This window comes from Cydia amplana, chromosome 15 (assembly GCF_948474715.1).
Source record: "Cydia amplana chromosome 15, ilCydAmpl1.1, whole genome shotgun sequence".
Classification (NCBI taxonomy): domain Eukaryota; kingdom Metazoa; phylum Arthropoda; class Insecta; order Lepidoptera; family Tortricidae; genus Cydia; species Cydia amplana.
Genome location: NC_086083.1, coordinates 13559432 through 13579884, shown reverse-complemented (window position 1 = coordinate 13579884; position 20453 = coordinate 13559432). Strand labels below are relative to the sequence as shown.

The following is a 20453-nucleotide window of genomic DNA, read 5'->3' as shown; positions in this document are numbered from 1 at the left end:
AGGCTAACCGTAACGCCGGGGTTCAGAGAGCTGCCTGGAGAGAAAGCGGCGTCCTTATCTTATCTTATCTTTTGGAGGAGCTCTTGATCTGTTGCAGTTTTAGGCGCAGCGCGTCGACCGCCGCCTCGTTCTTGTGCGACATTGGCTGCGTCGAGTGGAGCTGGAAACAGATAATAATATGTAATAATAACATAAGCCTTCTATTCAGACACAACTTATCAAATTACATATTGTTTGAAACCCAGCTGAAAACACATACGCCCTATTCGTAGAAAAAGTAGAAAAAACATTCCTTAGGTTCTTATATATAGTTGTATACTTATTTTCCATTTTTATATCCGACCAAGTACTTATTAGGATCCCTAGGTTTTAACTCCTTAAGCTTTGGATTCCTCCGAAAACGGTGCCGTCATATAGCGGCCGCAAAAGACGGCCGTCTTTACGATGGCGACATGTGGAAAGTACCACGGCGTCATAACACACCGTCAGCCACCAAGGTCAAAGCGGCAAATTTGAAAAATGTAGGCGCGATGGGATAGCGTCCCATAGAAAATTTGAATTTCGCGTCTTTTCCTACTGACAAGATTTGCTTGATCATCTATAATTTACTTGGAGGATGAAATATCATCAGAAGAGGAAAATAATCGTAGTACGGAATCATTTATTCAAATCTCGTGTCATTTATTCAAAATGGCGTCACCGCTATCTAATAAAACGTTCACGAAACTATCGACACCGTCATGACGGCCGTCATCTTACGTTACGTTGACAATCAACGTAACGTAACGCTGTCTAGGAAACCGCGCCATCTTGTTTACATAGACAACGTTCTAGTGACGTCATTCGACGCTATATAGCGGCCGTCATATTACGGCACCGTTTTCGGAGGAATCCAAAGCTTTAGCAGTAAGGCGGAATAACAATCTCCTAGTGACAGCATGCAGAATTTTACGTGGCGTTACAGACTGTCCTGAGCTGATAGGAAGAGTTGTTAGACTCGCTGTTCCATTTGTGCCCAAAAATCTCTTTAGACCGCGAAGTCACAACCTTTTGGCAGTACCAATTACACGCACTGTAGCACATAAAAACTCACCAGCAGTGCGGGCTCTAAGGCTGTTGAACTCGCTTCTGTCATGGGCACCAGAATGTGATATGTTTGCAAGTCGATGGATGGTTGTATGTCAGATGTGTCTGCGGTACTGTGAGATGATGGATGAAAGTTGATTGTGATCTGATTTTCCTAAATTGTGTAAATACATTACGTATTTTGTAATCTGATGTGTACAGAGATTTGGTTTCGACTGTAAAGCTGTATATTATGTTTTCAAATAAAATAAAATAAATAATAAAAATTTAACATGATTATGACTACTTCAGACAACATCGGTTTGGTCTGTATGCCGTTTTGCAAAGGCCTCTTCCATCCCTTTCCATTTGTCCCTGTCTCTCACTAGTCTGGTCCAAAGTCTCCCTGCGAATGAACGGCCATGATTTGCCACTCGCCGCGCCGCGCGTTGCTTGCGTCCATACCGCGACCTTACTGGTTAAATTTGTAACATCGAGCATTATGAAAGGGGTCACATGTAGACACAGACAAGACATCCTCCAGACTGAGCATAGTAGCGCTACCCCCTCTGCCACAAATATACGGTAGATTTACTCCATTTTCGAGTCAGTGTCTTTGTGTGGCGTCCGTGACCAATCACGGCACGGGACTCGCTCACCTCGTCCCCCGCACCCCAGTATTTTTGGCAGCATCGGTTTCATGAAATAATAGCTCTAAACTCCGTCTAGAGGATTCCTAGTGTATGCATGTAGACCTCAGGGTCCGTGGGCCGTATAGTTTGTAGCTTTCTAATAGACCCCGAAGGCTAATCCTATTGTCTATTGTTAAGAAAAACCGCTCGTGCCACGTGCCACAACCACCTGCATAAAAAATCGGTACTTCGGTTACCGAGTGCCGGCGAGTCGGACGCTACAGAACCAGTCTAAAATGTGTCATCGAGATGCGTAACAAAGGCGCGTTATCGGAGAGCGCACCTACACTGGTTTTTTGAGCGTTGGACTAGCCCGCGCTCAGGTGCCAAATAGAATAATTAGGACCCTTTTTTGCAGGTAAGTAGCACGTGCGGTTTTACTGAACAATAGACAATAGGATAAGCCTTCGGGCTCTACTAGAAAGTTACAAACTATATAGTCGCTAAACGCTCAAAAAATCAGTGTAGGTGCGCTCTCCGATAACGCGCCTTTGTTACGCATCTCGATGACACATTTTAGACTGGTTCTGTAGCGTCCGACTCGCCGGCACTCAGTAACCGAAGTACCGATTTTTTATGCAGGTGGTTGTGGCACGTGGCACGAGCGGTTTTACTTAACAATAGACAATAGGATAAGCCTTCGGGCTCTACTAGAAAGCTACAAACTATATAGTCGCTAAACGCTCAAAAAACCAGTGTAGGTGCGCTCTCCGATAACGCGCCTTTGTTACGCATCTCGATGACACATTTTAGACTGGTTCTGTAGCGTTCGACTCGCCGGCACTCAGTAACCGAAGTACCGATTTTTTATGCAGGTGGTTGTGGCACGTGGCACGAGCGGTTTTTCTTAACAATAGACAATAGGATTAGCCTTCGGGGTCTATTAGAAAGCTACAAACTATAACACGTGCGGTTTTACTGAACAATAGACAATAGGATTAGCCTTCGGGCTCTACTTCAATTTCAATTTCAATTTCAAAGCCTTTTATTATCGAACATACAGTTAATAATATTTAATACAATATTTATTTATTTATTTATGTGTTTGCAACAACCGTCGGCTCGACGTGTCCTTTTGACACAAAGGCCTCCTCCATTGCCTTCCATGCTTCTCTGTCTCTGGCTAGTCGGTTCCATAGTGGACCAGCAGTTTTCTTTAAATCATCTGACCATCTCTTGTATTGTCTGCCTTTTTTTCTTTTTTTGTCGTAGCGTGGGGTCCACTCAGTCAGTATGTTTGACCATTTCTGCTTTTCCCTGAGCATGTGGCCCGCCCACTTCCATTTTAGAGTTTTTGATTTTAGAGTAACATCTTCCAGTTTCGGGCTCTACTAGAAAGCTACAAACTATACCTCTAGTTGCGGGTCGATGCTGTGCGCGCGCGGCAGGCTGTGCTCGATGATGGGGTCCTGCAGCCCGCGGTTGTCTACCGGCGTGCGGGGTTGCGACGTGGGCGCTGATTCTGTCTTCATGCCCGCTTTGGCCTGGAAATATCAATAGGGATGTTGACAATTTTTTGGAACTGGTTTCATTTTGTAGATAGACACGTAATAATTACAGAAAAAAATATAAAAAAAATATATTCATTAATTTTGAATAAGAAAACATGTATAATAAGTTTCGTGTTTAAATTACGCGCCTAAACGCTCCAAACTGTCACGTGACCTTGATGACGTAACGGCGTTTTAAACAAACTGCTGTCAGTAATTTTTTTAAATTCTTTATATGGCAACTGACAATTTTTTTTAAAGCCTTAACACACTACCGCATCGGACAGCGACCTTCTTTCTCGCTCTAACTTATAGCTGCGTCCTTAACGCACCACCTTACACACTATCGATTCGTGCGCCGCACCGCACCAAGATCGCGTTTCGGTACGATAATCTGTAGACACTTAGGCAGGTTTTATAACTTGTCTTTGGTGATTCCACTGTGATTACGTCACGCGCTCCGATTGGCGTTTGCAGTCACGTGATACTGGGCATTATTTTAAATACTTTTGATTATTTTTAATTAATTTATTACAGATATTTACACTTGCAAAATATGATTTTCCGCGTTCTAATACTCCCTGCTATGGTAAAAACATAACATATTATATATTCGCGATTCATGTCAACATCCCTATTAAAGAGTAACAAATTAAAATCGACAGATATATGAAATTAATACGACGACCGGTCTGGCCTAGTGGGTAGTGACCCTGCCTGTGAAGCCGATGGTCCTGCGTTCGAATTCCGGTAAGGGCATTTATTTGTGTGATAAACACAAATATTTGTTCCTGAGTATGTATGTATTTATCTATATAAGTATGTATATCGTCGCGTAGCACCTATACTACAAGCTTTGCTTAGTTTGGGGCTAGGTTGATCTGTGTAAGAGGTCCCCTATAATTTATTTATTTAATAATGTTAGAAATATGTTTGAATTCTTTTATTTTAAAATTGAATGGGACAAAAGAATGAAGAACACTGATCCTATTCAAAATGGTTTAAATGGCATATGTATATCGTAAACTAATTACTAACCTGCAAAGCTCTTAATCGCTCCATGAATACTAAATGAGATTTTTCCTCCGTTTCGTTACTTATATCTGAAAACAAACGAAATCATCGACATAAACTTACATCAAACGCTTTCATTTTCGTTACTATTTGAATGAAATAAAGTTACATCATGTTTTAAAAGATGATGCCGATATTGAGCGTGAGCGCAGAGCGTTGTCCGTCAGAGCGAATATGATAGCCCGCAGGTTTGCTCACTGCTCTAAAGAAGTCAAAGTCAGTTTGTTCAGAGCCTACTGTACTAGTTTCTACACAATCAGCCTGTGGGCGGACTATACGTATAAACGGTACAACGCTCTGCGCGTTCAATATAACAACGCGTACAGGGTGCTGATGGGGTTGCCCCACTGACAATCCAACCTCTAGACTGAGCTTAGGCCAATTCTTTCATGAAACCGATGCTGCCAAAAATACGGGGGTGCGGGGGGACGAGGTGAGCGAATCCCGTGCCGTGATTGGTCCGTTCAAAAACATCGACCAATCACGGCACGGGATTGACTCGAAGATGGAGTAACGCTACCGTATGTGTGGCAGAGGGGGTAGCGCGAGTATGCTATGTCTAGAGGTTGGATTGTCTGTAGGTTGCCCAGATTCTGTAGCGCGTCAGGTATGTTCGCGGAAGCGCGGGTAGACGGCTTCTACACCACGATGCGCAAACGAGCCACATCCCTGGTGCGCAGAGTACGGGCCAGCTCCAACAGCATCCTGTAGGGCTAAGATGGCCGGCTCTTTATCATTTGTCACCATGGCTGTCACGTTCTAACAAATATGTAAGTGCGAAAGTGACGTATAGCATGACAAGTGATAAAAATGCGGCCATGATACGCTGCCTGACCATGATTGCGGACAGTGTTCATGGGCTGTATATAAATAACTGCTGCATGACTCATGTGCGCAGGAATAGGTGAGTGGGCAGATTTTCTTTATACTGCTCTTTGAGAGAATCTGCTTATTTATTTATTTATTTATAAGAAACACATTTGTATATAGTTAGTAGTAGATCATTTTGTATATTATACTAACATTAGCCTTAAGATAGATACTGTCACTAACACATTGAATTGATCCAAGTTGGTCGCCAATAAATGAATTTATTTATTATTTATTTAAAAGCGATCAATTAATTATTGTAGGTACCTCCGGATATGTGCAAGTTACAGTAAATTTCGAAAAAGTTAGGGACGATACTGAAAACTTCTGGAAAATTTCGAAACAATTAAAGGAAGTTTCTATTTCAGAAAGTTCCCCTTAGGAAATTCAAGACATTCCCGAGATCTGTATTATGTGGAAAGTTTGAATTTTTTTTAACTTCCCATTGTAACTTCGCTAACAAAATTGTCACAAAGCAACTCACCAATGTTTTCCGACTTGTAGTCGTGTTTGTACATGGGCATAGAGTTCATTTTCCTCTGCTCGGCGACCTCGCGCAGCCCTCGCTCGACGTAGTTGCGGAAGTAGAACGAAGAACCTTGCATGAACGTCCAGATGTCCACTTCAGGGTGCCGCTCCTAGAAAATATATTTAGCTTTAATAATTTACTTGGAGGATGAAAATCATCAGGAGATGAAAATAATCGTAGTGCGGATCATTTATTCAAACCTCGTGGTACAAAAGGTGCATTTGAGATTTAAGTACAAATGGCTTAAGCTTTGGATTCCTCCGAAAACGGTGCCGTCATATGACGGCCGTCATATAGCGGCAGCAAAAGACGGCCGTCTTTACGGTGGCGACATGTGGAAAGTACCACGGCGTCATAACACACCGTCATCCACCAAGGTCAAAGCGGCAAATTTGAAAAATGTAGGCGCGATGGGATAACGTCCCATAGAAAATTTGAATTTCGCGCCTTTTCCTACTGACAAGATTTGCTTGATCATCTATAATTTACTTGGAGGATGAAATATCATCAGAAGAGGAAAATAATCGTAGTACGGAATCATTTATTCAAATCTCGTGTCATTTATTCAAAATGACGTCACCGCTATCTAATAAAACGTTCACGAAACTATCGACAAGGTCATGACGGCCGTCATCTTACGTTACGTTGACAATCAACGTAACGTAACGCCGTCTAGGAAACCGCGCCATCTTGTTTACATAGACAACGTTCTAGTGACGTCAGTCAACGCTATATAGCGGCCGTAATATGACGGCACCGTTTTCGGAGGAATCCAAAGCTTTACCGCTATCAAATAAAACGTTCACGACACTATCGACACCGTCAAGACGGCCGTCATACAAATAGCGGCACCGCTTTTCGACGTTACGGTGGCAATCACCGCCCTCTAGGAAACCGTGCTATTTGGTTTACATAGACAACGTTCTAGTGACGTCATTCACCGCTGTATTACGACCGCTATGTGACGGCACCGATTTCCTTGGGAACCAGAACTTTATGGTTGTAAATAATGATGTTATACAAAATCGACTTACGCGTAGGTCGTAAAGGTGTGCGAGGGCTTCTCTATTGTGCTCCTTGCTGCCTATACGCTTCAGTATCAGCGCTAGTTCCTCGTGAACGGCGCGTGGTAATCTCGAAGTCGCGCTCAGCGGCGCCGAGTTGCCTTTACACTGTAGCATGGTGTATAGGGACACAATCCTTTAGACTGTAGCATTGTGTAGGGACAGAACTTACGCGTAGGTCGTAAAGGTGTGCGAGTGCTTCTCTATTGTGCTCCTTGCTGCCTATACGCTTCAGTATCAGCGCTAGCTCCTCGTGAACGGCGCGTGGTAACCTCGAAGTCGCGTTCAGCGGCGCTGAGTTGCCTTTACACTGTAGCATGGTGTATAGGGACAGAACTTACGCGTAGGTCGTAAAGGTGAGCGAGTGCTTCTCTATTGTGCTCCTTGCTGCCTATACGCTTCAGTATTAGCGCTAGCTCCTCGTGAACGGCGCGTGGTAACCTCGAAGTCGTGCTCAGCGGCGCCGAGTTGCCTTTACACTGTAGCATGGTGTATAGGGACAGAACTTACGCGTAGGTCGTAAAGGTGAGCGAGAGCTTCTCTATTGTGCTCCTTGCTGCCTATACGTTTCAGTATTAGCGCTAGCTCCTCGTGAACGGCGCGTGGTAACCTCGAAGTCGCGCTCAGCGGCGCTGAGTTGCCTGTCATGGATTGTAGTAGTGACGCGCCGTTTAGGGCGTCCGGCGTGTTTTCCTTTTTCTCGTCTAGTTTTAGTTGCTGGAAACGGAAGGTTAGTTATAAAAGGTGTTTTAAGGCGTGAATTTTATTATTACTAGCTTTTGCCCGCGACTTCGTCTGCGTGGAGTTAGTAATTTGGGTAGCTTATTTTTACCCAATCTGCTTTTTAACCATTCCCCATACAAACTTCCACCCCCCTTTTCACCCCCTTAAAGGGAGATTTTTGGGATAAAAACTACCCTATGTCCTTCCCCGGGACTCAAACTATCTCCATACCAAATTTCAACTAAATCGGTTCAGCGGTTATTGATTGCCCATACAAATTTCCACCCCCCTTTTCACCCTCTTAAGGGGTGAGTTCTGAGATAAAAAGTATCCTATGTCCTTCCCCGGGACTCAAACTATCTTCAATCTATTTTCTTACCAAATTTCAACTAAATCGGTTCAGCGGTTTAAGGGTGAAGAGGTAACAGACAGACAGACAGACACACTTTCGCATTTATAATATTAGTATGGATTAACAAGTAAATTTAACTACCTTTCCGTCAACATAATTTATTTTAATTCCTGAGTTGCACAGTAGGCTGTTTTTTTATTAGATTTATAATCATTTTCAAATATGCCTGCTGCCTGCAATCTATTACGTTCGCTTTTTTTAGAAGCGTTGTAAAATCAAACAAAACGAAAGTTTCTAAAATGAATAAAACCAATTATATACGCTAATTGTTTTATATTTTATTGAAATTATTGGAAATTATGTAACTCGTCTGATTGATATTAAAACAAAAAATTATAATCCGCAACGCAGGCTTCGTCATTAGAATACATGTAACAAATCAGCAACATGCTTCGTCAAATACGCGACATTACAAAAGATAAAAGATAAAAAGATAGTTTATTCAAGTAGGCATAATTACAATGCGCTTATGAACGTCAAATAAAGCTACAAAAATAGAACTTAACCGATTAACCCTGGGCGCGTAGCCAACTTGCCAATCGTTAACGCCCCGTAGCGTATCGTAGTCATCTCTCTCTATTTACCACACTAGTGCGACAGTGACAGTTGCGTGTAATCGCTACGGAGCGTTAACGATTGAACATTGGCTACGCACCATGCGCACTTTTTTTCACTCACACCCACAAAGCCACAGGGTCGGATAGGTCCCGTTAGGTTAGATGCTACTATATCATAGTTTAGGCATTCTTGGTATTTTTTTAAACATTTTACAATTAACAATAACTTGCCCTAGTACAAGATCTATCACGTAACAGATACGCCCGTGCCTAGCAAATACACGCTGCCTAGAAATGCGACGTTGAACCTTGGACCAACCTTGAGTACTTTCAACAGATAGGGGTAGAGGTCCGAGTCGTTGACGTCGGGGATCTGCGTGAGGTGGTTGGTGATGGACCCGCCCTTCATCTTGACTAGAGTGTGCACCAGCGTTTTCACGGTTCTGAAACAATTGTATAGGTCAATCAGTGAAAGCATATAACTGGAAACCGCCTTTGGGAACATTACCGTTCAAATTCTCGGGCCAAATTAGCACACATACACAATTACGCCTACATTTAAATAAGACGATACGTTTACAGAGCCTGTCTCTATTACACTAACGTACACAGCTAAGTGTAGATGAAATGCATATAATGTCAATAACTACCAATCAGCGACATTAATCCGCTAATAACCTTCTTGCTGTACGTACTGGCCGCTGAGAATTCGCGGTTCATATTTGATTAGAATATGACTTGGACAGGGATAGGTTTATGCCATACATTGAAGAACCAGTCAAATAATTCACGTATAATAATTTAATGCAGATTAAAAGATAACTAGTTAAAATGTTGTTATGAAATTAAATGACAGACTAACTCAACATAATTAAATATTCATTGTTGTAGGTATAAATGTATTCCGCTATAATAAGTATTTTGTATATTTTATTATCAATCTGTATGGCAGTGCGAAGTCACGTTCAGAGCCCGTACCATGAGTCACTGACAGTGTCAAAACTGACATTTACGCTATCGAGAACGTAATTTACTTTCTATACATCTCGCTCGTACTCGCATATTAGTGCAAAGACGGCGTTTGTCAGTGCCAAACTGATGGTAGCCGTACTGGTATAGTCTGTCCGTTTTTCTAAGATCAAGTACGCCATAGTAAATGTATGGCGAACTTGATCTTAGAAATCGGACAGGCTATACAGCCTGCAAAATTTACATGGGTAGGTACACGAATCGGGTCAAAAACATTTGAACAGGCGGAGTCACAATAAATCCCCACTTTCAGTTCCAATGGAAATATTTTATATGTATATAGCCGGTCAAGCAAGTTTGTCAGTAGAAAAAGGCGCATAATTACAATTTTGTATGGGACCATAACCGTTCGCGCGCTTACATTTTCTAAATTCGCCGCTCTTTTCTACTGACGGAAATGGCTTGAGAGAGAACCTACATATATGTGACAGTAGAGGGTGGATTAAAATGATCAACATTTTGAGATAATGTGTGTATTTGTTAAATTAATTCAGTGAAAGCGTGATATAAAAAAAATGTATCTACATATAGGAGACCGGATATGATTATCTCACGGGTTATCTCATGAATAGAACATTATGTGTTCCGTTCCACGTCTGAGATCTTCATTCATTGAGAGCGTAACGCCTCCGGTGACCGATAGATGCCGCTAGCGTCTATGTAGTCGCTCCGCCGCCTCGCCGTGACGTAGTTCCGCTTCCCTTTCCTGCAAACAGACGCCCGCCCCCCGCCACTCGCCGCCGCTATGGCATTGTTTCGTCGACCGTCCTGACCGATGGTCCGCAAATTTTTTTGCGAACATTTTTGCAGCATGGTGCTTTAAAAATTTACGATCCAAAGTTTGTTCGATTAAATAGCGAGATATAGCCAGAGATCGCCACTACTAGTCTTTTGGCGGTCTCGGGATCGATCTTCCAACGGTGCTTTTCGATTCTACCCACTTTTTTCTTGCTAAATTATTTTTTACATGCCATGCTGCTAAAATCGTTACCGTTAACTCGCATTTTCGAGAGTGAAGTAGAAAGTGCGTCAACAAGTGGTTTCAAGTGCCGTTTGTTACAACGCGTGGTAACGTAAGTCGCTCCGCATCGGAGAGGAACGTGCGTCATCGTGCCTGCCGCGGGGAGCGGGGCCGGCCCGGCGCCCCGCGCGGTGTGGTGCCGGGGCCGCGCTGCAATAGGATAGGTTTGGATTGTCTCAAACCATCTGGTAAGCCAGTTTAATGATATTCTAGCTGTATTTGGCGTTCGGAAGCGCATTGTGAATGCCTACTTGGGCGCTAAAGCCCCGGTTCTCGTCCGATTACCGCAGGTGTCGGCCGAGGTCGGTGCTCGTGCTCGGAGCCCGGGAGTATTACCTCGTGTTGTTAGTTTCCGACGCGACAGTTCGTGTCGTTCGCCGCGACGGCGCTGTCGACTTTCTCTTGTCGTCCGAGGTGACTCCGAGACGCTGCGACGCTGCGGGCCGGCGCCCGAAGTGTCGCGGCGCAGGCGTTTCCGGTCCGCGGGACTCCGAGAGTCGTCACGCGCCCGCTCCTGTTGCTGCGGTCGCGGCGCGGGTGGATCGCGGACCTCTCGGTCCCGTCCTGGCGCCAAGGTGAAGGCGGACCGGACCACGGGGAGCACGCTACTGCATCTCGACTGCTCAAAGTGGAAGGAAGGTAAGTTACGTGGAAGCCTCTCTGTGGAAACACTACGAGTACAGCGGCGGGGCCGTTCGCCGCGCCGGTTGCCATCTATCAAGGCGTCGGGCAACAGTGTCGCCGTGATGTTGCGTGCAACTACGCCACCATGGTGGCGCCAGTCGCCACGCGCACGCCTCCCCCCCTGTGCCGGTGAAAGACGCTACGGTGGCGCTGCCCGCCACGCGCATCGGCGCCTCCTGAGCCGGCAACGTCCATCACGCGCATCGGCGCGATGGCGCGTCACGCACCGGTGCCCGAACTGGCGGTGGCTGCCGCCACGATTGGCGCCGCCCACCTCACGCATCGGCGCCTCTTGAGCTGGCCGCCACCATGGCGCCTCACGCACCAGCGAAACAGTGGCGGGCCGCCACGATGGCGGCACCCGCCTCACGCGTCGGCGCCTCTCGAGCTAGCCGCCACGATGGCGCCTTTCGCCTCACCAGCGCCTCCTGAGCCAGTGGCGGCCGCCACGATGGCGCCGCCCACCTCACGCTCCGGTGCCACCCGAGCCGGCCGCCACGATGGCGCCTCTCGCCTCACGCACCTGCGAGCCGGTGGCGGGCCGCCACAAGGGTGCCGCCCGCCTCGCGCACCGGCGCCTCTCGAGCTGGCCGCCACGATGGCGCCTCTCGCCTCACGTACCGGCGCCTCCCGAGCTGGCCGCCACGATGGCACCTCTCGCATCACGCGCCGGCGCCTCCCGAGCTGGCGGTGGCTGCCGCCACGATGGCGCTTCTCGCGTCACGCGCCGGCGCCTCCCAAGCTGTCGGTGGCTGCCGCCACGATGGCGCCTCTCGCGTCGCGCGCCGGCGCCACCCGAGCTGGCGGTGGCTGCCGCCACGATGGCGCTTCTCGCGTCACGCGCCGGCGCCTCCCGAGCTGTTGGTGGCTGCCGCCACGATGGCGCTTCTCGCGTCACGCGCCGGCGCCTCCCGAGCTGTTGGTGGCTGCCGCCACGATGGCGCCTCTCGCGTCACACGCCGGCGCCTCTGCCGCCACGATGGCGCTTCTCGCGTCACGCGCCGGCGCCTCCCGAGATGTCGGTGGCTGCCGGCACGATGGCGCCTCTCGCGTCACGCGCCGGTGCCTCCTGAGCTGGCGGTGGCTGCCGCTACGATGGCGCCTCTCGCGTCGCGCGCCGGCGCCTCCTGAGCTGGCGGTGGCTGCCGCCACGATGGCGCTTCTCGCGTCACGCGCCGGCGCCTCCCGAGCTGTTGGTGGCTGCCGCCACGATGGCGCCACCCGAGCTGTCGGTGGCTGCCGTCACGATGGCGGCGAGCGGCGGCGGTTGCCATGATAGCGCCGGTAATTACGTCGATGCTGCAAGTACGACGCTGTCGTCCTTTGCAATGGCACCCATGTTCTGTTCGTAAGAAAACTTACCTGTTGCCGTTCCCAATGATATCGCCAGCGGCCGTGTCGGTGCAGCCCGCCAAGCCGACGCCGGCCGGGCGCCACGCCGCTGCCGTCCGGCGCCACGTGTACCACGGTACCAGTTTTCCCTGTCCACATGGCCCCATTGAGGTACGCAGGCGCTTATAGCTATGGTGCAACAGCACGAGCAGATCGCTAAACTCTTGCTTTCGGTTAAGGATTCCTCCGTCGCCAAGGCGACGGCAGACAAGGTCCCGTGTGCTCCGCTCAAAACCGAGGTTGAAGGCATTGAAAAGGTTTGCAGTGTTCACATAATTATCTCTCTGCTTGCCCGCGCTCTCCAGCTTAAGTTCCGTCTTACAAAGACGAACTCGTTCGCCAAGCCCCTAATAAACAAAATGGGACAAATAAACCCGCTGCGCCTGAACGAGCTTGTGTTTCCGGTGCCAAGAGAAAGGGGCCAGGAGGACTCCAGCAGTTTCCATCTGTCTGTCTTCGACTTTATCGAAACAGTTTTGTTAAGCAAAGCGCCAAAATCGATTTTAGACTTGATTTCATCAGTGCGATTTCCTTAAAAGCATGCTACCATGCTCCTATACAAGTTTGACTGAAGGTTTTTCGTTTTCTCAACATACAGACCTGCCTTGCTGCCGAGTTTCTCACAGAAACTATACCCGATGCCTCCTGTTCAGTCTCAAATTCGCAAACGTTAGTTTATGGAGATTGCACCGTCGTAGTCCTCACTTTATACCTGTAGTCCGTTAATAATGGTAGACAATGTACGAAGTGAGGCCCTTCAAGTGGAGAGTAATCGTTAACGGGCCGCACCTGCAGCGCTGACGACAGGAGTGTACTACAAACATACAACCGTTACTACGGTTGTCGAAAAAACTGCTGATGCCAGCAGATCGTCTATAGTTCGCGCTGGTTCCTTGCTACTTACCAGGTCGGTATAACCCCCAAAGGTTTATCAAAAAGTCACTGCGTCCCCCGAGTGGCAGCTGCGCCCAGAAGCCGCCGAGACTATCTTCGCCTGATAGGCACACCTTGTTGGTCGGCCTCTCCGCTTTCGAGAGCCCTCGCACTGTACCACGGTATGTCTTAACCGACTCTTTGAAGTGCTAACACGACGCGTTTGGCAGCTGCCGGTGATAGTCTGTTTACTGTGACGGCGTGATGAGGAGAGCTTTCTCGCAGCTGTGGTAAGCTTGCAATTTACTGGCGGTCCTAGTGAACACAACGTCAGACCACCATCCCTTACAAGTCAACGACCTTAAGAATCGAGGCGTAGCTCCTGTCAGATAGGACGCTCCAACACCGAGCCGGCGATAACCGTGTATTTCCGGTTCCGGTACTGGTTGTCTAGAAAACCAGTACCGGGGAGCACTCCCTAGATCGTCCCCTTGTCGAGGTCGCTGTACGCCCACAATGTAGAAATGATCTTCATGGTGCATCAAAAATGAGATCGACTGCCAGGTACCTCTAATACCCAGTGAAGTAGCAAGCTATCTCAGACATCTATTTCTATTCTCCATGTTAGCTTTCAGAATGATACTTGTTCAGAAGCCTGTAACAAGTGCTGTATGTGAACCACTATCGGACACTATGCCTTCTTCCATCGTCATTAATAGCGAGACCCGCGCCTCCCAAACCACCAGCTTGGGACGCGAGAAATCTTATTCAAATTACTTGCCCTAACTTGAATAATCCTACAACGTACCTATATAGAAGAGCTGCCGCACCTTTACTGTTAGCATCAGGCCGCAGGGTCAATGACCTTACTACGATAAGGTTAGGTTAGGTTAGGCCGTACACTGTAGCCCAGGCAATTACACAGATAACTTTGACGCTTTTATTTTGTGTCCGAAATTCGGTTCTAAACCAGATAACGTGTCTCACCGACTGGACTCTCTTAGAAGCTTCGGAATAAAGTATAGACCCAGTAGGTAGTCTGGGTACGTCAACTTGTGAGAATTACACAAAATGTTAGGGGACACTGCGCTTATTTCCTTCAGACACAGTAGTCTCATCCAATCCGGCCTCGCCTACGATTGCTTTCGATCCATGATGTACTTAATCACTAAATTAGCTGGAAAACTATCCAATTACTTGGCGATATTTTGGCTTAAGTTAATTGGGGAACATGACTCTTTCTTTAGACGATCCTATCGCCGAGATTCTGCGGATCGGATGCGATTTCGAATGAGAAATCCCTCAAACCAGTTTAACGTCAGATTCGAACCTGGGATTACAGTTTAAATTCTCAATTTCCTGTAATGCATCATTATAACGAGTTATTGTGATTTCATGGGTTGCAATAAGGCGTATATATTTATTCTTTCTCTGAGTTATATGACTGTAGGTGTAGCCCTAACGCTTGCGCGCCCGCTGACTCGCCACCAGGAGATAATAAACAGGTCTCAATGAAGATCTCAGACGTGGAACGGAACACATAATATAAAATTTTACCTTCCAATAAAATTATTATTATGTTTCCTTCCACGTCTGAGATCTGAGTAATGCCTTCCTGGCAGGCTACTAGGCTACTTTTCTACCGACGGTACTTCTCCTCAACAATGACATAGCGGCGGCGAGTGGCGGGGGGCGGGCGTCTGTTTGCAGGAAAGGGAAGCGGAACTACGTCACGGCGAGGCGGCGGAGCGACTACATAGACGCTAGCGGCATCTATCGGTCACCGGAGGCGTTACGCTCTCAATGAATGAAGATCTCAGACGTGGAAGGAAACATAATAATAATTTTATTGGAAGGTAAAATTTTATATTATATATCTTGCCAGGCATCCACTCAATTTCATGTGTCTCTAATTGGACAGCTTTTTTCCATAGTTCTCTGCGAATAGCATATTGTGGGAATTTGAATGGAAAGTAATGTAAAATGACAATACCAAATTTGATTATTAATTTGAAATAACTAGGTAGTTTTTTTATAGCTCCATCTCATGAAATAAAAAAGGAAAATACAAATCTGTAAGAAGGAATTTATTACTACATTTATAATTACAGTGGAATCCGTTTATTATGACTCCGCTTATACTGACCTACCGCTTACTATGACGCAATTACTGTGCGAAGTTTGGTTTTCATATGAAATTCTTTGTGACAAAGTCGGATAAGATAACTTCGACCTATAAATACTATTTTTATGGAATTATATCCGGTTATACTGACAAATTCGCTGGTTTTCGTGGCCGGCCCCACATCTTTCCCTGCGAGGACGTCTGTGGCGTTTAAATTGTTTTAGTTTTTACTCTCGGTGAAAGTTGATAATTGGTATAAGGTTAATAAAACTCATCTCTCACAAAATTGTTTGAGATTAATTTGGAAAAAATAAAATAAAAAGTTTATCAACTATGCTTTATATGACATCCGCTTAGTATGACATGTTTGTTACTTCCCTTCAATGTCATTATAAGCGGATTCTACTGTATATAGAAAATACCTAAACCAATCATAAGTTAATAAAATAGTCTACTTCATTTGGCATAAAACCATCCCTATTATCCTCGCAATTTAAAAAGTCGTATGTTGTTATGAAAGTCGTATGCAGTTGTTACGTTTTAGCTTAGCACGGTAGTATTGAAAAAATGTCGTCATGTTTATTCCAAATTTTACTGAAGTTATCTGTTTACTACAAGTGAAAAGTGATTCCACTGTCCTTGATATGAACTAAAACAACTTCTGCACCACTTCACGACACATGAAGACATTTTTAATTACAAAAAAACGTAGTTTTTATAAACCAATTTAGCCATCCGTCACTGACTGTCATCTCGGCCGCACTGAAGTTGCCAATCGAACACTCTGTAAGCACCGCCTACAATCGAATACTTTACGTTGGGTCATAATTGAGCGGACAGAATACTTCCATGGTTTATATGCGTTCACTGAGGTCAATATTCAACGTTTATATAGAGTATTTTATTATTGGCCATCACAAAAAGTATTGTTACGGGAAATGAAAAATATTTATTTTCAGGCAACTAACATAGACAAATACCTTCCACCTTGCATACAAATTATAACCCTAAAATACACACAACCCCGCAGAGTCTGGAAACAGCCGCGAAACCGTCGGATCTTGGCACCCTTCAGCCAAAACTTCTCATCATCAAATGATATTGAGCTACTATACGAAACGACGAATCAATATTTGTCTTTTGGACAGCTATTCCGATACGCCTTATAGAAGGAAGAGGTGTATCTTGTATAGGGTTGATGTTATTTTTCAGTTCCAGAAGTAAAATTATTATAGTCTGACAAACCCAATTTATCAGTAAATAAGACGAAAAAAATCTATACTTGTCCCTTTATTTTGGATGCTAGCATAAGACAAAGACCGCATGATTCTCTCTATCTTTGTTTGAAATGAAACAGCCCCTGGCCAAACTATACCCAGCCACTTTGACTTACCTGTACGGAGTGTCGCTGATATCAGGATTCTTCTTCCAATAACTATTCGGATACGCCTTATAGAACAGGTGTATCTTGTACAACACGGCATCATAATCTATCGAGTTCACGTCCCACGTGGAGATCATCTTGAGGGTCTTCCAGAAGCATTTGAGGAGCAGGTCTTGGTATCGAGGGTAGGCGGGGTCAGTGACGCCGATGGACTCGTGGAGAAGGGACACGATGGCACTGTGGATAAAAAACAACGGGTTGCACTCAGGAAGTGCCGGCAGAAGTGAAAACTCAATGACTAGTGCAAAATGCACTATGTATAATTGAGGTTAACGCCATCTATAGTTCGTTTTTTTAGCATTAGAAAGAACTTGAAAGAAGGTAAGCGATCTTGACATGTCTTTTAATTGAAAAACGCTTTTTAAAAATCAAAAACTATTACTTATGAAAGCAGAAGAATATAAATGATCGTATTAGATTCATAATTGTTACATATTTGCCGTAACTTATTTTTAAAATGTGTTTTCAATTAAAAGACACATCAAGATTGTTTACCTTATTTCTAATGCTAAAAAAAACGAACTATAGCGTTAGCGTTAATTACTTGAAACCCCTAAGCACATCACTGTTAGTACTCTAGTTATATTAATACCAGTTAGAGAGAAACTCACTAGATGGCATTTAAATCAATAAAGAAAAACTCAATGACATTACAATGCATTGTAACAGTTTTTCGATCAGGTCACGTGTCCGTCTTACGGTCACGTGATCGTCTTACGCTGTCTCGAGTTTAACATTTTTTCCCCATCACAAAAAGTGCACAGCGCCGCTAAAGGAGCTTTCACTTCAAAAAATGTTGTTTAGTTGGAAGGCTGGATCATAGATAACGCCGCAAAGACGTTTGAAGTACATATGGCGACTTGTTAAACTTTCAAGTGTAAAAATATGGGTGCACTCATCATACTCAAAAATATGTCCCATAGCTCTTATGTCAGCGAATTAAGTGTAAGGCCCCCTGGATACAAATTTTCATTCAAGGGGTTCAAATATCTGTACAATCTACATATGCGGTGATACAGCTTCATCTACTTCAGTCCAGTTGTCATATTTGCGGCTACAAGTTTCTACTTTACAGACAGTCCTGTAAATGAATCAGATTATTATAAATAAACGAAAAATTTCACCGCCTGATGTCGCAAACGTGTGGGTTATTCAAATTAGACATTTTAATACCTATTGTTAATTGTATTGGATTCTTATTTTTTTGATTTGTGTGTTTAATTTTGACATTACCGGTGGTGTAATGTTTTATATAATTGTATTTGCATGCATTGTACTATGTTTTATCTGCAAATAAACGATTGATTGATTGATTGAAGTTCGATTCTCGCCCGAGGTAGTGATTTTAACAGAGGGCGGTGGCTACGTGCATGTACTGACCAGAGCAGTTGTGTCCGCGGCGAGTGTTCCAGCACCCTGACGCACACGTTGTTGAGTATGCGCACGAGTCGCTCCCCGTCCGGCCCCGTGGCCACGGCGCCACCGCCTAACAGGCGAAGTAGTTCGCAGAGCAGCGAACAGAGGGCGGTGGAGTCTACGTTCATGCCGCAGCCGCCGGACTCGTAGAACTGTATGAAAACAAAATCTATGGTGATTTATTCAAACAGGGAATAAAAATAGTTGTTGTAAGATATAGTATTTTATGCAACCGTTGTTTAAGAGAGGTCAAAAAAGGCGAGTGGCGTGAGTAACAATTTGAGGCGAAGCCGAAAATTGTTAATAAAGACGCCACGAGTATTTTTTGACTCAGTTAAACAACGTTGCATACAATACTTTTTCTACGACCAAGCACTTAAAACTTTGAAATAAAATTGTACATTTAACAAATATTTTTAATTCAAGAATTAGCAAAAATGGAGGGTACGGGCGGGAAAAGAATGAATGAATGAATGAAATTTAAAAAAATCATGTCTGTGACATTTAAAATAAGGTTGGCAACACTGTATTTCATTCAATATTTTTTAAGTGGTCATTACACGAAGTATTGTAAAATCGCCAAAAAAATACTGCGTGCACAAATTCTTTTTTGGGGCATAGACTAAAGACTTGTCTTGACAACTATAAGGCAGGGTTTTAAAGGTGTGTGCACGACCCTTTAAATGACAAATAAAAGTACGGGAGTAGAAAAAATTAATTAAAGACGATCATTTTGAAAAGGTTTATTTTGTAAAAGGGTTTTTTTATAGAAGGAAAGTTTTACAAAAAAGGGGATGTTTTACGAGGGAGACGAAAACTTGGGTTTTATATTTTACAAGATGTCAAAAACGAGGTTCGATTGTATCAGCAAGTCTGCTCGGGGACTTCAAAGTCCGCTCCACGGCCGGAGACTATGGTATTGGAGGTTAGGACACTCGCTGTAGCGTCTTAGGTCCACTTGCACCATCCAGCTAACCCGGGGTTAAGCTGTTAAACCTTTAACCCAGTGTCAAATTGTACTGGTAACATTGGTAACTCCAGGTTTAACCGGTTAATCTCGGGTTAGTTGAATGGTGCAAGTGGGCCTTAGCTTTGGATTCCTCCGAAAACGGTGCCGTCATATGACGGCCGTCATATAGCGGCAGCAAAAGACGGCCGTCTTTACGGTGGCGACATGTGGAAAGTACCACGGCGTCATAACACACCGTCAGCCACCAACGTCAAAGCGGCAAATTTGAAAAATGTAGTCGCGAAGGGATAACGTGCCATAGAAAATTTGAATTTCGCGCCTTTTTCTACTGATACGATTTGCTTGACCATCTATAATTTACTTGGAGGATGAAATATCATCAGAAGAGGAAAATAATCGTAGTACGGAATCATTTATTCAAATCTCGTGTCATTTATTCAAAATGGCGTCACCGCTATCTAATAAAACGTTCACGAAACTATCGACACCGTCATGACGGCCGTCATCCAAATGTCGGCACCGCTTTTTTTTACGTTACGTTGACAATCAACGCCGTCTAGGAAACCGCGCCATCTTGTTTACATAGACAACGTTCTAGTGACGTCATTCAACGCTATATAGCGGCCGTCATATTACGGCACCGTTTTCGGAGGAAACCAAAGCTTTAGAGAGTTTTTGCAGATGTTTTCCGGGCGTTGGAGTAGCTTGTATCCCCACCGTTTACTTGAAATATAACACAATAGTCGGTACGTACGGCAATGAGCGCCCCCGCTATGCACTTGTAGGCGGGCAGCGTCTGCATGGGTGGTCGCGCGGAGGTGCGCAGGCGCCGGATCTGCGTGGCCACGGACGACACCAGGCGCTGCTCGTGGGCTCCCAAGGCAGCCCCGCGGCCGGAGGCTATGGCGTTCGATATTAGCGACATCGCTCGTATTGCGGCCTGTCAACAACAATTTTCTACTTTAAGAGCCAACAGGAGTGGTCATTTCTCCATACAAACGTACTCGACTGTTTCCTCCTCGG

General features: G+C 45.2%; 1 protein-coding gene across 1 annotated transcript in view; it reads right to left on the bottom strand.

The window, feature by feature from the left end:
• The window catches only part of LOC134654627 (protein mini spindles), a 69420-nt gene continuing 48967 nt past the window's right edge, over positions 1 to 20453 (bottom strand). The window contains exons 29-37 of the mRNA XM_063510100.1: positions 20185 to 20370; positions 18425 to 18612; positions 16994 to 17221; positions 8796 to 8919; positions 7295 to 7501; positions 5676 to 5829; positions 4286 to 4350; positions 3110 to 3241; positions 1 to 160 (exon numbers count right to left, since the gene is read on the bottom strand). Coding sequence (XP_063366170.1) covers positions 65 to 160; positions 3110 to 3241; positions 4286 to 4350; positions 5676 to 5829; positions 7295 to 7501; positions 8796 to 8919; positions 16994 to 17221; positions 18425 to 18612; positions 20185 to 20370 — 1380 coding nt within the window. The 3' untranslated portion in view covers positions 1 to 64. The remainder of the gene's footprint in view (positions 161 to 3109; positions 3242 to 4285; positions 4351 to 5675; positions 5830 to 7294; positions 7502 to 8795; positions 8920 to 16993; positions 17222 to 18424; positions 18613 to 20184; positions 20371 to 20453) is intronic.